The sequence below is a fragment of the Eulemur rufifrons genome, chromosome 8 (genome assembly GCF_041146395.1).
Source record: "Eulemur rufifrons isolate Redbay chromosome 8, OSU_ERuf_1, whole genome shotgun sequence".
NCBI lineage: Eukaryota > Metazoa > Chordata > Mammalia > Primates > Lemuridae > Eulemur > Eulemur rufifrons.
In genome coordinates this window covers 105395900-105411697 of record NC_090990.1, presented here as the reverse complement: position 1 = coordinate 105411697, position 15798 = coordinate 105395900, and the positions used below count along the sequence as shown (strand labels likewise).

The 15798-nt window shown below is 40.5% G+C and overlaps 1 protein-coding gene across 1 annotated transcript; it reads left to right on the top strand.

Annotated features, from left to right (window-relative positions):
* Window positions 1–203: 203 nt before the first annotated feature.
* Window positions 204–14036, top strand: POLR3C (RNA polymerase III subunit C). Its single transcript, XM_069480725.1, has 15 exons — window positions 204–361; window positions 1856–2021; window positions 2576–2831; window positions 2943–3128; window positions 4224–4312; window positions 6657–6761; window positions 6896–6988; window positions 8842–8922; window positions 9185–9236; window positions 9614–9674; window positions 10108–10258; window positions 10972–11073; window positions 11196–11245; window positions 11666–11815; window positions 13885–14036. Exons 2-15 carry the CDS (start codon window positions 1875–1877, stop codon window positions 13964–13966), a joined length of 1605 nt encoding a protein of 534 aa, XP_069336826.1. The 5' UTR covers window positions 204–361; window positions 1856–1874; the 3' UTR covers window positions 13967–14036.
* Window positions 14037–15798: the final 1762 nt, after the last annotated feature.

Sequence of the window (15798 nt, the reverse complement as noted above, 5' to 3'; positions counted from 1 at the left end):
GGGCCCACAGAGGCTGCGGCGGCGCGGACTGCGACCCGGCGGCCCGCCCCCCCAGCACCAGAGAGGCGCAGGAAGGAGAGTCCGCCTGCCGCGGCCCGCCCGCCGGCTCCTCAAACGGCCCCTCGCCAGTCCTCCAGCTTTCTAGCGAGAAGAAAGAAAGAGCGTCCCCGGAAGCCAGCGAAACTCTGGGGTAGAGCGACACGCGTTTTTCCTTTTCCGCGTCCTGCTGGGTGGCCGTCCTCTTCCGAGAAAGGGCCGTGGGTTCCCCCTCTGCTCCGGCGGCTAGCGGGAGCCACGGGAAGGCGTAGTGGAAAGCTCGAGGGCGTTAGGCTTGGGGCCTCTGGATTGTACTGACCCTGAGGTTAGTGGAAAATGCTGTCTGAGCGAGGCTGCCCTGACGGTGGACCAAGAGAGACCAATTTGGGAACGGGAACTTGCGTGAAGGGAATGACGAGCTAGGAGCCAAGCAAGAGTCTGGAGATGCTTCTGCAGAGACACGTAGATGGGTGAAATAGGCCTATCTTGTGATACTGAGGCTGGGGGGCAAAGACTTGGCTTCTAAGGAATTGAGAGAAATAAATGAACAATGTTTGGTAGCTTGTGATAAGGAAGTAATCGTGTAATCAACTACGTCTGTTTTTTATTGCGTTTACTTTGTCAAAGAATAGAAGTTTTAGAGTTAAATACGGTCGTGCAAACAGCATAACTTAATCTCCTATTTGAAACAGTCTGTTGAGAAGCTGTCCTTTATCTCCTAACTTCTTTTTCTAAATTGTCATTTCCTTCATGGGCTGGGAATGACACTGCCTGTTGACTCCCACTGGGCTGTGAACAATGACCATGATTTTTCCAAGCAGTGAACTGTAGAATCTAAAGACTGTGACAGACTGCAAAATCATCTCCCAATCTATAAAGAAAATTAAAATCACACATAATCCCTTAAAAATAAATTTGATGTACAGTCTTCTGTCTTTTTTCCTATGCATACATGTTTTTATTACAGTAATTGAATTGTAGTCTACACTTCTCTTTGCAGTTTGCTTCTGTCACTTAATACATAATGAATAATTTTCTATGCTAATAATATCCATTTTAAATGCTGGTATAGTATTCCATTGTATGAGTATGCTATAATTTACTGTTAGACATTAGGTTATTTCCAGTATATCAGTAGTATAAAGAGAACTGGTGATTCTTTTTATTATTTCCTTGGAATGGAATATCCAAAATGAAATTATTGAGTCAAAGATATGAAAGGTTTTTTTTGTTTGTTTGTTTTTTGAGACAACATCTTGCTCTGTCACCTGGACTAGAGTACAGTGGCAACCTCAAACTCCTGGGCTCAAGTGATCCTCCTGCCTCAGTCTCCTGAGTAGCTGGGACACAGGCACACAGGACCACAGCTGGCTAATTTTTCTATTTTTTGTAGAAATGGGGTCTCACTCTTGCTCAGGCTGGTCTTGAACTCCTAGCCTCAAGCAATCGTCCCAGCTCAGCCCCGCAAAGTGCTGGGATTACCGGCATGAGCCACCATGCCTGGCAAAATGCAAGATTTTAAGGCTTTTGATATGCATTATCCAATTGCCCTCTAGAAAGAACACATGATTTTTTTTTTTTTTTACATGCTCTGTCACCCAGGCTGCAGTGCACTGATGTGATCATAGCTCACTGCAGCCTCCAACTCCTGGCCTCAAGTGCTCCTCTTGCCCCAGCCTCCCACACTTCAGGGTTTACAGGCATGAGCCACCTTGCCTAGCCAGAATACATGAATTTACATTCAGCAGCTCTACTCCCAACACGAAAGAAAAACTTTCCATTATACATTTTTGGTTGTTTTTTTTTTTTTTTTCACTAGCTCTCAGACTCCCAGTACAATGACTCAAGCAGAAATTAAGCTATGTTCTTTGTTGCTACAAGAGCATTTTGGAGAGATTGTAGAAAAAATTGGAGTCCACTTAATCAGAACTGGCAGCCAACCACTAAGAGTAATTGCCCATGACACCGGAACGTCGCTGGATCAGGTATATTTAAATAAATGACATTAATTTGCTCTCTTTTATTTCTTTCATTAATTTCTTTCATCTACCTTTGAATATGTTTACTCCCCACCCCAGAAAATGGAAAATGGCAAAAGCCTCCCCTAGGATGAGAACACTGTTATTTGGGGGGAAAAAGGATGGGGCATAGGCCCCAAGGTTCTGCTTCTCAGTGTGTTCCTAGTTCATTAATAGCTCCTTAGGCAAATCTTTGCTCTTCTTATGCTATATCTCCTTTATTTAGAGTGAGTCTACTAATCTCAGTATTACCTTTTAAGGAATGAGAATGATAGAAGGAAAGTAAATTGTGCTTTGAAAGATAAGGATCAGAAGAACAGGTGCATAATGGCAAGGAATCTTCCTGATTTCTTCTTTTGGTGTGTGATTCTTATTAGCTACTCCAATGGAGAGAGGGCATAAGCACAGAGATTCTTATCCAGCCATCTGCTGATACTTAGTAAGCTGATGGACAAAAAATTGCCAGCAATAATGAGCTATATCTTCAGATCTTTCTTTTCTTTCTTTTGGGTCCTATCTAGGTGAAAAAAGCCCTTTGTGTCCTCATCCAACATAACCTGGTGATTTATCAAGTACACAAACGTGGTGTGGTGGAGTATGAAGCCCAGTGTAGCCGGGTGTTGCGGATGCTTAGGTATCCCCGGTATATCTATACTACCAAAACACTATACAGTGACACTGGAGAGCTGATTGTTGAGGAGCTGCTGTTGAATGGCAAACTGACAATGTCAGCTGTGGTTAAGAAGGTGGCAGACCGGCTCACAGAGACCATGGAAGGTCAGTACCCTATCCATAGCTATTAACAAAAGCATAGATTGGCTAGCCACAGGAGTGGACCCTCAACTCTTTTTAGACCATCTCACCTGCCTCTTTCCCCCTGTTGTACAGATGGCAAGACCATGGACTATGCTGAGGTATCAAACACATTTGTGCGACTGGCAGACACACACTTTGTACAGCGCTGCCCCTTGGTAGCTACCACTGAGAGTTCAGACCCTGGGCCACCACCACCTGCCCCCACACTTGTCACTAATGAAAAGGACATGTACCTGGTTCCCAAACTGAGCTTGATAGGTAAGGAATTTTGACCTTTGGAACTGTGACTTGCCCTAATTGTGGATTCTTCTTTTTTTATTGTTAAATCTATGAATCAGTTGAGCATTTACCAAATATTTGCTATGTGCCAGACATTGTGGTGTATAGTAATGAAAAAACCATGGTCACTGCCTTTATGGGGCTTAACTCTAGTATAGGAGATATACATTAATCAAATAATCACATAGGCATATAACTAACAAACTGATAAGTACAATGAAGTATGAGGTGTTAGGAAAATATATAATGGGGTACTGGATTTATTGGGAGGTTTGGGCACGTGTTTCTTTGAGAAAATGGCATTTGAGCTAAGATTTGAAGCAGAAATAGAAACTAACCCATGAGGTAACAGAGGATGAGCATTTTTGGCAAAGGGAATAGTATGTAGTGAGAAAAAAATAGAACATTTGAGGAAGTGAAAGAAGGTCAGTATAGCTAAAGCATGGTAAACAAATGAAAGTGAGGCACGAGATACATAAAGTTTGGGAGACAGGCAGGAGTCTGGTCTCAGAAGCTAAGCAGGGTCGGTCCGTCCTGGTTAGTACTGGATGTGAGATAGGCAGGGGCTAGATCAAGCAAGACCTTAGAGAACATCTGCTCTTTATCCGAAGAGCAAAGGAAAACCACTAAAGGATTTTAAGCCGGGAAGTGACATGATGTAATATACATTTTTAAAAGATTTTCTGTCTATAGAAAGGATGGGAGGTTGAGGCAAAGGTAAATGTAGACAGACTGGTGAAAACTCATATATAGAAGGAGTGAGGGAGATAGTTATCAAGAATGACATCTAAGTGTCTGACTTGCACATGTGGAAGACAGTACCATTTGCTTTGAAAGGAACCACTGGAGGAAGACCAGTTTGAGGGAGAAAAATTATGAATTTCTTTTTGAACATGCTGAGTTTCAGGCGACTTCATCATTTATTTGAGCTTCTTATGGTTCCTCAGTCTCCTAAGCAACTCTAACCTAGAGGCAGCTATAGGTATCTTTGGGATGAAGAGATAACTTCGTGTTTGGTCATTTCCTGTCATCATATGAGATGTAGCCTAACTGCTCAGTTGTTTTGTTTGGCAGGGAAAGGTAAAAGAAGGAGATCATCTGATGAAGATGCTGCTGGGGAGCCCAAGGCCAAGAGACCAAAACATACTGCAGATAACAAAGAGGTATGGGGCTTTTTGATTAGGAGTCCTCACCCTGAAGCAGGCCAAAAAGAGCACCCAGATAACAAGCCCCAAGAGAGCTTAAATGTTCTTGAGCTAAGAAGTAGATTATATACTTCATTAAATACTGGCCAGGAATAGACCAATAAAGAGTGAAGTCCATTGTTGTCTCCTTTCTGAGGCTTAACTTCATTCATTGAACAGAGGTAACAGCTTATGCAAAAAGAGGCCCAGAAAAAGTTTAAATTGTTCAGTATGGCTGGAACCTATGGACCCATAGGGACCAGTGATGAGAAATGAGTCTAAAAAGATATACATAGACCTAAACTGCATTCAAATGCCTTCTCAGTATCCCTATAAAGATGTCTAATAAGCATCTCAAAATTAGTATAGCCAAAACAAAATAATTGATTTCCCCCTCGCAAATGTCTGCTCCCTCATAAATTTCCTCATCTTATTAAAGGACACAACCACCTAGGCCGACACCTAGGACATCACAGTTTGCTTAGGTTAAAATCCTTGGAACCTCTAATCTCACAGTAAAACCTGTCAGAACAATTTCAAAAGTTAACTCAAATCCAGTCATTTCTCATCTTTTCCACTGCTATCCCTCTAGTCCAAGATACTGTTGTCTCTTATCAATACTTTGCCAACTCTCCTTAATGGACTCCTTACCTGCATTCTTACCTAATTAGCAGCCAAAATGACTTTCTAAGTTCAAAACAAAACAACATGTCACTGATTAGACTCCTTTAATTGCTTCCCATTGCTCTTAGTAGAAATCCACGCAGTGCACTCCATAGCTTTCAACAGATTCTTGAAGGGAACTGTGACCCAAAAAGTTTAAAAAAAAAAAAAAAAAAGGCACTACTCTATGAGAAATGGGGAGAATAATGCAAAAGCAACAAGATTAGAAGCAGAAAACCCAGTTACTCTTTTTATAGTGTCTACTATGTTAAAAAAAAAAAAGTGAACTAACTGAAAACCAGTTAGGAGGCTATTGTAGTAATCCAGTTAAGCCATGATTAGAGCCTGATATAAGATAATGACAGGAGAAATAAAAGTAGACATCTGATAAATATAAATAAAAGATAGAATTTGGTAATGGGATGGTAGATGATGGAGAGCAAGGGGTTAGTGATAATACCCAAGAAATTGGGTTGGTTATAGTGTAGTTACCTGAAAACTTAAAAAACAGAACAGAGTGGGGGAACAAACAGGCAGTTAGGTCTAGCATCTGGAGCTTAATAGAGAGTTCTGGAATTAATAGATTTGGAAAGGCATCAATAGTTGAAGAGCAGATAAAATTACCCAAGTATAGCATGTAGAATAAAAAGAAAGGAGGGCTATGGACAGAACCCTGAGGAACACCAGTATTTATAGGTAGGATTTGAAAAAGGAATCTATGGAAACTGAAGAAGGGTAGCCAGGAAGGTTAGAAGTAGCACCAAGAAAAAAGAAGTGTCATAAAATCCAAGGAGCCACGTAAAGTTTTAAGGAGGAATAAAAATGTCCAACCATGTCATATGCTTCTAAAAGGTCAAATAAGATCAGAACTAGAAAGTATTCTTTGAATTTAGCAATAGGGAAGTCCTCAAGGACAATGGTGGAATTTCACTGGAATGCCAGTGACAATTGACATTTCAGTACAGTGGTGGAAATGGGTTGAGTAAATCTAGATGGAAATACAGCTGGGATGGCCAACTCTTTGCGAAGCTCGGCTGTGACAGAAAGGAAGAGGAGGGGAGACTTAGGGTTGAAGGAAAATTCTTCTAGGTTAGAAGGGACTTGGACAAGGTAAAGACTGATGAGAAGAAGGCAGTAAAGAAGGAGAGGCTGAAGATCTCAGAGGACAGGAGGGAAAACTGAGCTGGATCCTTGAGAATGAACGAGAAGGTAAAGTCTAGGATACCAGTATGGGCATTAACCTTAAGTAACAGAAGGAACATTTTTCTGCTGTGATAAAAGTGAGTGAAAATAGAAATTTAAAAAAAGAAAGAAATGTGATAGGGATGTGTGGACAAAGTTGAATGAGTTCTGGCCTAATGGCTTCTATTTTCTCTGTGAAATCAAAGGCAAGGTCATTTGCTACGAGTGAGAAGAGAGGGGTCATTGGGAGATTTTCAAATAATGAACAGTTAAAATATGAAGAGAAAGACTGGAGATGAGCTTACAGAACCTGTTGGGATTTGTTGAGATACTATCCACATGATTGAATGATTTTTCTCCAACCAATTTAGTTGGTACTATATAAGAAAAAAATGGTGAACAGTTAAATCCAAGCTCCTCACTAGAAAACTCTCCACTATATCTAAATGTTTCTTTCTAAGCCTTTTTTCTTCCTCAGCCCATTCCAGATGATGGGATTTATTGGCAGGCCAATCTTGACAGATTCCACCAGCACTTCCGTGACCAAGCCATTGTGAGTGCAGTTGCCAACAGGATGGACCAGGTAATGGCTAAGTGGGTCTGTCAGTGGTCTTCGGGAACATTCATTTATTTGTCAGATATAGATAGTCATGGGACATAGCCAGAGCCGGGGGCAGCTAGGTGATTTCTGAATTACAATTTACTTTTCAAACCCAGACAAGCAGCGAGATCGTGCGGACCATGCTCCGGATGAGTGAGATTACCACTCCCTCTAGTGCCCCCTTCACCCAGCCATTGTCTTCCAATGAGGTGAGTTTAATATTCTTGTGCTAGCTTTCTGACAGGCTCTTGGGTGTTATGACAATTACTATACATAGAGCCTGGGGTTAGGTTGAGGTCTGAGCATTGAAAGAAAAGGGTTTTTGTTGTTTGAGCTGGGGCAAAGATTATCTTCAATTGGTGAGCACTGAAATGTTTGGTCTCTTAGGATGCAGCTTTTAAAAATCTAAACCATTCTCTTAGTCAAAGTGTCTTAAAACACAAACACATTACACTGTACAAAAATCTTTTTTTCTTTTTTTTTTTACTTTTTAAACTTTTCTGTTAAGAAATAAGACACACACTGTGTGGCCTAGGCCCCAGGCCTACACAGGGTCAGGGTCATCAGTGTCACTGTCTTCCGCTTCGGTATGTTGTCTCACTGGAAGATCATCATTGGTAATAACATGCATGATACTGTCATCTCCTGTAATAACAATGCCTTCTTCTGGAATACCTCCTAAAAGACCTGCCTGAGGTCAGTTAACTTTTTTTTTTAATAAATGGAGTACACTCTAAAATATTGATAAAAATTATACTATTATACATATGGAAACCAGTAACATAGTCATTTATTATCATTATCAGGCATTATGTACTGTACATAATTGTATGTGCTATAGTTTTATTTGTTTGTTTTAGAGACAGGGTCTCACTCTGTCCCGAAGCTGGAGTGAGCAGCCTGATCATGGCTTCCTGCAGCCTCGAACTCCTGGGCTCAAGTGATTCTCCTGCCTCAGCCTCCTGAGTAGCTGGAACTACAGGTGCACGTCACCACGCCCAGCTACCTTTTCTTATTATTTTATAGAGACAGGGTCTTGCTTTGTTTCCCAAGCTGGTCTCAAACTCCTGGCCTCAAGTGATCCTCCCTCCTCAGCCTCCCAAAGTGCTGGGATTACAGGCGTGAGCCACCATGCTCAGCCATGTACGTGCTATACTTTTATATGACTGGCGGCACAGTAGGTTTATTTACACCACAAACACAGGAGTAAGGTATTGCACTGTGTTGCTGCACTATGATATTACCATAGCTACGACATCACAAGGCAATAAGGATGTTTCAGCTCCATTATAATCTTATGGGACCACCATTGTACGTGCAGTTCGTCATTGACTGAAACATTGTTATGTAGCACATGACTGTAATTATTTAAATTAAATATTGTTACTATATTTTTATAGTGTTTATTTTTAAAATTTCTAACTTACTGTGTAACAAAAAATTTAAATATAAGTTTTTTCTCAGGAGTTCGAGACCAGCCTGGGTAACATAGTGAGACCTCGTCTCTACAAAAAATTAAAGAATTAGCCTGGCATGGTGGCTTGCACCTATAGTCCTAGCTACTCAGGAGGCGGAGGCAGGAGGATGGCAGAGCCCAGGAGTTCGAGGTTGTGGTAAGCCATAATCATGCCACTTCCCCACCTGCCTGGGTAATGGAGCAAGACTCTGTTTTTACTCAGACCTTTTTTTATATGTAGTCTAACATATATGTGGGAATATATATTTTTTAACCCCAAAATGGGACTAGACTCCACATACTGCTCTATAACTTTTTTCATATGATAGTACATGTAAAACTTCTTTTCATATCAATATGTGTAGGTCTGTCTCATTCTTTATAAATAGCTGTTTCGTATTCCACTTAATGGCCATGCTGTACTTTATTTTAATCAATTCCTTATTACTGGACATTTGGATGTTTCTAGTCTTTTATAAACAATGCTGCTGTGAATATTTTGGACATTTTTATACTTGTGATATCTAAAACTAAAACGCCTTTATTTTAGTAATGTCAGCAGTTCTAAGTTCCCACAACCATGTGCAGTGTCTTTTTGCTCCATAGATCTTCAGATCCCTACCTGTTGGCTATAACATCTCTAAGCAAGTTCTGGATCAGTATCTCACTCTGCTGGCAGATGATCCAGTAAGTCTGTTTTTGCTTTTTTTTTTTTTTTTTTTTCCTTTAGTCTGCTCTGTTTACAATTTATTTTTGCCACTGATACCTAGTATCATTCCCCTGTAGCCTCATTCTCTACCTAGCCAGCCCAGACTATTTCTCCATCATCGTCTGATAGGAAGGCTATCTGCTACAGACTCTTGGCCAGATTTACTCCATTGGAAACAGAATCACTGGACTTTCCATTCAGCTAACAGATTCTCTCTCTCTCTCTCTCTTTTTTTAATAGCTAGAGTTTGTTGGAAAGTCTGGCGACAGTGGTGGCGGAATGTATGTCATCAGTATCCTTACCAGTTATTTCCTTACAGTCAGGCAGCCTGAGCTATGAAGCAGAATGGTGACTTATGAAAGAAAGATTTGGTAATGTTTAGTATGCTAAATAAGTTAGAAAATTTAATATTTTTATGAATTTTCAGTGAACCACACTGATGATAAATGAAAAGGATTTTTACTTAACCAAATTTTTGTTAAGCAAAACCCTTACTCAGACACCCTCATTTATTAAGGTTTTGAAATACTTGTATACTATAAATGAAACCAATGTGAAAAACAAAATAGCATTTAATTTTTAAATATAAACTAGAGACTTAGGAATAAAACTAAGATCACACTGACCAGGCCAAAACATTACTGAGTGACCTTAATTCTCTATATAAAGACCTCCATAAGGCATTAGCATGCCTAGCCACAGCCACTCTGGAGTCCGTTGTACAGGAGAGGTAAGGGGGTCACTCTAATTAGGATTGGGGTCAGACACTTCCTATCTATACCCCATTTGAACAAGTAATTTGATTATTATGTAAGCAATGAATATAGCCACACCTTGGCACACTTTGCCCCACTTTTCACTGGACTGCTATAGATCCCATCTACTACTACTCTTTACCCTAAAATAACCTACTGCTTAATTCTCAATGATGCAAATCAACCAGCTTCCCTAAAGCCTTTGCTTACAAATGCAGGAATTAGGGCACTCAATTGAGTCAGCTGTGAGTACCATCCCAACCTGTGGAACTGCGAAAGAATTTTTTGATCACTGTTCCTCTCTGGTCTTGGCTCTACACATGAAATAGAACAACCACTGTCTGTGACTAGGAGCTAAAGTTAATCTTCTATGTTGTCAGGCCGTTTGCTTTCTTCATTCATTTACAGATTTGGGTCTCGCTGTGCCAGGATATTCCGACTAGTTTTGCAAAAGAAACACCTGGAGCAGAAGCAGGTGGAAGACTTTGCAATGATTCCTGCAAAGGAGGCAAAGGATATGCTATATAAGATGCTCTCAGAAAATTTCATATCACTCCAGGTAACGAGTGGTGTAATAATTGCCAACCAGCAAAGCTGACGTAGAGTGAGAAAAACTGAGTCAAACATCCTGAACCCCCAAGCAAACTCTGTATCTACCTCTGAGACAGAAAAATGATTCACAAAGACATAGCAAGTACTTGAAGGATAATGTGAGGCTTTAAGTGGCCTAGTAAGAAAGAAGCATAGCCACGACATCACCCCAAAGCCACACTGCCCTTTTTTCTCCTGTCATTTCTGTCCTTTTCTCGGGCCTTAATTCTGCAATAGATTAAATCTATCAATAGCATCTATTGGGTCCTTACAAAGCCATGTAGTACACCCTATGAGGAAGAAAATGGAATGGATTTTGGAGTCAGATCACAGCTCTGCCTTATCCAGTTACACTGAGCAAGTTACCTACCATCATATTTCCCATCTATTAAATGGTGATAATAATATGATTTGTCATAAAGATCAATACAATGTACTTGGCACATAGAGTTGCTCAGTAAATGTTAGTTGCCTTCTTTTTCTTCCCTGAAAGAAAATGGAAAGACCAGCGAAACTCTCCATTTGGCTGATTGTGACATAAACACAGATACTGAATGAGTAAGGAGGAGGAAGGTATAAGTCAAAGAGAGGGCTGAGTAGCTCCAGATGCAGTGGGTGTTGACTTTGCCAGGTCTGAAGAACAGTATAATTTCTCTTATTTTTCTTTCTGTGGACAAATAGGAAATTCCCAAAACACCAGATCATGCTCCATCCAGGACTTTCTATTTATATACTGTGAACATCCTGTCAGCTGCCCGAATGTTGTTGCACAGATGCTATAAGGTAACCTTCTCCCCGTTCGCTCCACACAAACAAATCTCACCCTTTACTGTGCCCCCTTTGCCCATTTTACCTGAGCTACTTGAATAGAGCTATGTGCATTTGTTGACATTCTCTTTCCTCAGAGCATAGCCAACTTGATAGAAAGGAGGCAGTTTGAAACCAAAGAGAACAAGTGAGTAACATTTTCAGTTGAGTTGTTTATATTTTTCAAGGTCAAAGGCCTGAAGGGAAATTTCCCATAGAAATAGAAACCAATAGAGATAACAACCAGTTAGTTGTGTTGAATCATTGGTTTATATTAGCATAAATCATGCAGCAGTCTACACTTTTCTAACATACCCTCAATGAAATAACTTTTTAGATTAAATTTATGAGAAATGTACAAATCCACCAAACTTCAAATAAGAGGCAGTAAGAGTTTCAGAAGGGAAGTTATATTTCCAAAGAAGTTTGTAGAAAACATCCTTAAGTCGGTAACATTATCCACTTTGACCAGGAATGTGGTAAAAGGGGACAACATTGTATCTCAGAGATAAATGGTAAGGATCTCCAAGGTTAGGGAACACGCCTCAGAGTTGTGTTTATCCGACAGGCGTCTACTAGAAAAATCTCAGAGGGTAGAAGCCATTATTGCATCTATGCAGGCTACAGGGGCAGAGGAAGCACAGCTACAAGAAATAGAGGAGATGATCACAGCCCCTGAACGTCAGCAGCTAGAGACCCTGAAACGTAACGTCAACAAGTAAGCATCATAAACTTCAGACTTGTATTTCAAAATACCTTCCAGACAAATCTATCTCAATATTCTGCAACCCCTCCAACTTAACATGAGCAAACCTAAACTGTCTTCTTCCCCAGTTCATTTAACAGAATTTAATCCACTTATTTTTTCTGAACTAGCAATTCTGAAGACATTCTCAGCTGCTTCTCCTTTACCATACACGCTCTCTTGTTGACCAGGTTCTGTTAATTTTTTAAATAAGGGGTCAAGCCTTAATTCTGTAATAGATTAAATCTGTCAACAAGATCTATTAGGTCCTTATAGAGCCATGTAGTAGAGCCTATGAGGAAGAAGATAACATGGATTTTGTTGCCTTTGTTACCCAGGCTGACCTTGAACTCCTGGGTTTGAGGGATCCTTCTGCCTCAGCCTCCCCAGTAGCTAGGACTCCAGGCATGAGCCACACACCCAGCTTAGTTTTACTTCAGTAATGTGTTTCACATCTGGACTTTCATCATGGTCCACATGCAGGCCTTCATCATCTCTCTCCTAGACCTTCATTATGATCTCCTTCTCCAAACCATCTCTCAACAATGCTCTCAAAGTTATTTTTAAAATGATTAATATCACTCTCCTACTTTAAGTTATGTATTGACTCCTTATAGTATAGGGAGACACTCCTTGATGTGACATACAGTGCCTTCCACAATTTCATAACAGCCTATCTCCATTTTCATTTCCTTTCACTGCTCACCACTCACCTTAAGAGGGATTGCATTGAATCTTTGGGAATACTATAATTTTAACAATATTAAATCTTCCAACCCACGAACATGGGAGGTATTTCCATTTATTTAGGTCTTCTTTAATTTCTTTCAGCAATATTTGGGAATGGCGGTTAGGGTTTTCAGTGTATAAGTCTTGCACCTCTTTTGTACCTCTTTTCTTAAATTTATTTCTAAGTATTTTTTTGACGCTAGTTTAGTGTTTTCTTATTTCATTTTTGGATCATTCATTACTAGTGTATACAAAAACAACCAATTTTTGTGATGTGATTTTTTTTGTTTGTTTGTTTTGTTTTTGAGACAGAGTCTTACTCTGTTGCCCAGGCTAGAGTGCCGTGGCGTCAGCCTAGCTCACAGAAACCTCAAACTCCTGGGCTTAAGCGATCCTTCTGCCTCAGCCTCCCGAGTAGCTGGGACTACAGGCATGCGCCACCATGCCCGGCTAATTTTTTTCTATATATATTTTTAGTTGTCCAGGTAATTTCTTTCTATTTTTAGTCAAGACGGGGGTCTCTCTCTTGCTCAGGCTGGTCTCGAACTCCTGAGCTTAAACCATCCGCCAGCTTTGGCCTCCCAGAGTGCTAGGATTACAGGCGTGAGCCACCACACCTGGCCTGTGATGTGATTTTGTATTGTACAACTTGACTAAATCATTTATTAGTTCTAGTAATTTTTTGTGGATTCTTTGAGATTTTTCTCTGTATAGGATCATGTTACCTGTCTATGAATAGAGATTTTTTTTTACTTCTTCCTTTCCAATCTGCATGCCTTTTATTTCTTTTTCTTGCCTAATTGCCCTACCTAGACCCTCCTGTAAAAGGTTAAATAGCAGACATCCTTGTCTTCCTCCTGATCTTAAGGGAAAAGCTTTCAGTCTTCCACCATTAAGTATGATGTTATAGCTGTGGGTTTTTCCTTGATGGCTTTTAATGGGTTGGGAAAGTTCTCTTCTAATCACCACTCACTTTAAGCTTCAGCCACTTTTCAGCTTCTTGCTATTTTAAAACACACTAGGTTCTTTTATACCTATTCCTTTATATGTGCTCTTCTTTCTCCTAGCAAGTTAGACTGTAACTTTTCCCAGGACAGAGGCTCTATATTTTGCATTCTCAGCAGTTTTCACAATGCCTGGCACATAAAAGATGCTTAGTAAATGGAAGAATGAACTATTGGTTCTCCTGCTTTCCACCCATTGCTCTCAAGGGCAACTAAGCAATTCTCCATGGCCACACCCACCCCAGCCTCTAAACTTAAATATGCTAATGAACATTCAGTCTGGGCAAATGCTTTCACTTTTTCACTCAGGTTGGATGCCAGTGAGATCCAGGTGGATGAAACCATCTTCCTGCTGGAGTCATACATCGAGAGTACCATGAAGAGACTATGACCCAGAAGAATCATTTTCCTCAAAAGATCTGGGGGGATGGAATGAACAATAAAGGAAGTGTCTGGATGCATTATTTGCAGTGGGATAAGTTGTACATTCTTGTGTGAAACTCCCTCTATCCCCACATCTCAAAGAGTTTGCTGATTCTATCTTAGACCCATCACTATATTCTCCCGGCCGTGGAAAGAACCTTAAATGAACTAGATTAGTCATCTATCAAATGCATCAGTTCCCAGTCAAGAAGTCAGCCAAGCTTGTGTTTGAACATCCCTGACAGTAGAAAACTTCTTCCTCAGCAGTTAATTCCATTTTCAAAAGTCTACACCTGTTCTTTATTTTGTTGAGCTGACATTGTCTAGGGAATGTGAAAGACTAACATAGGGAGGTGGTTGCGGGGAGTTATTTTCAGGGCTAGCAGGTGGATTGGCCCAAGCAGTCACACTAGAATCTGTGGACAGAAGCCACATTTGCCAGCCCCAGGCTTCTAGCACATCTAAAACTATGTATGTAGAACACTTATAGCACAATGGCTGGCATATGGTGGGCACATAATAAATTATTGCCTTCCTCTTCTCTATGGTTCCTTAAAAGTGGTAACTCTAAATTCTTTCTCCCAGTATCATGGATATAATTTGTCCCAGCAGCTTCAACTCATCTAAAGCAGTTAGATGTTGTGTTACCAGTATTTGTTCTAATTCTTTAAACATTTGAGTGCCAATTAATTGCCAGCCACTATCCTAAACACAGTATACAAAGATAAGTAAGATACCATCTCTGCCTTCAAGCCACTCTCCATCATCTACTGAGTACCTATTATGTGCCAAGTACTGGGCCAGGCCTTAGGGATACAGAGAGGAATAAGCCTTGAGCACACAGGCCTTGTGGGGGAAGACAACTAAGTGAGAGGAAGTATTGGGGAGCTATTGTAGAAAAGTAAGTGCTATGTCCAGAGGGGCAAGAAAGGATAAAGGGTCAGACAGCAAAGGGAGCATAGAGGAAGTAACAATCTGTAGTTTACAAGATGAGGATTTTTTTATTTGCAAGCTGTCTATCTGACAGATTAAACTAGAATATAAAAGGAGCTCAACTCAATAGCAAAAAATCTGATTTAAAAATGGGCAAAAGATCTAAATAGATATTTCTCAAAAGAAGACATACAAATGGCAACAGATACATGAAAAAATGCTCAACATCACTAATCATCAGAGAAATACAAATCAAAATCACAATGAGGGGCAGGCGCAGTAGCTCATGCCCATAATCCTAACACTCTGGGAGGCTGAGATGGGAGGATCACTTGAGGTCAGGGGTTGGAGACCACCCTGAGCAAGAGGGAGACCCTGTCTCTAAAAATAGAAAAAATTAGCCAGATGCAGTGGCATGCACCTGTAGTCCCAGGTACTCGGGAGGCGAGTCAGAAGGATTGCTGGAGCCCAGGAGTTGGAGGTTGCAATGAGCTAGGCTGACACCACTGCACTTTAGCCAGGGCAACAGGGCAAGACTGTCTCAAAAAAAAAACAAAACAACAACAACAAAAAAAAACCCACAATGAGATATCATCTCACCCCAGTTAGAATAGCTTTTATCAAAAAGGAAATAATGGATGCTGACGAGGATGTGGACAAAGGGGAACCCTAGCACACTGTTGGTGGGAATGTAAATTAGTACAACAACTATGGGAAAACATCATGGAGGTTCCTCAAAAAACTAAAAATAGAACTATCATATGATCTAGCAATTCCACCACTGGGTATACATCCAAAAGAAAGGAAATCCATATAGTGGAAGAGATACCTGCACTCCTATGTTTATTGCTGCAGCACTATTCACAA

Excerpts from the sequence above, each read along its gene's own strand:
- POLR3C (XM_069480725.1), top strand. The coding sequence starts at position 1,875 with ATGACTCAAGCAGAAATTAAGCTATGTTCTTTGTTGCTACAAGAGCAT. Across the intron at positions 8,923-9,184 it reads CTCTGCTGGCAGATGATCCA|CTAGAGTTTGTTGGAAAGTC; the intron begins GTAAGTCTGTTT and ends TTTTTTTAATAG. Across the intron at positions 9,237-9,613 it reads TGGCGGAATGTATGTCATCA|ACCTCCATAAGGCATTAGCA; the intron begins GTATCCTTACCA and ends CTCTATATAAAG.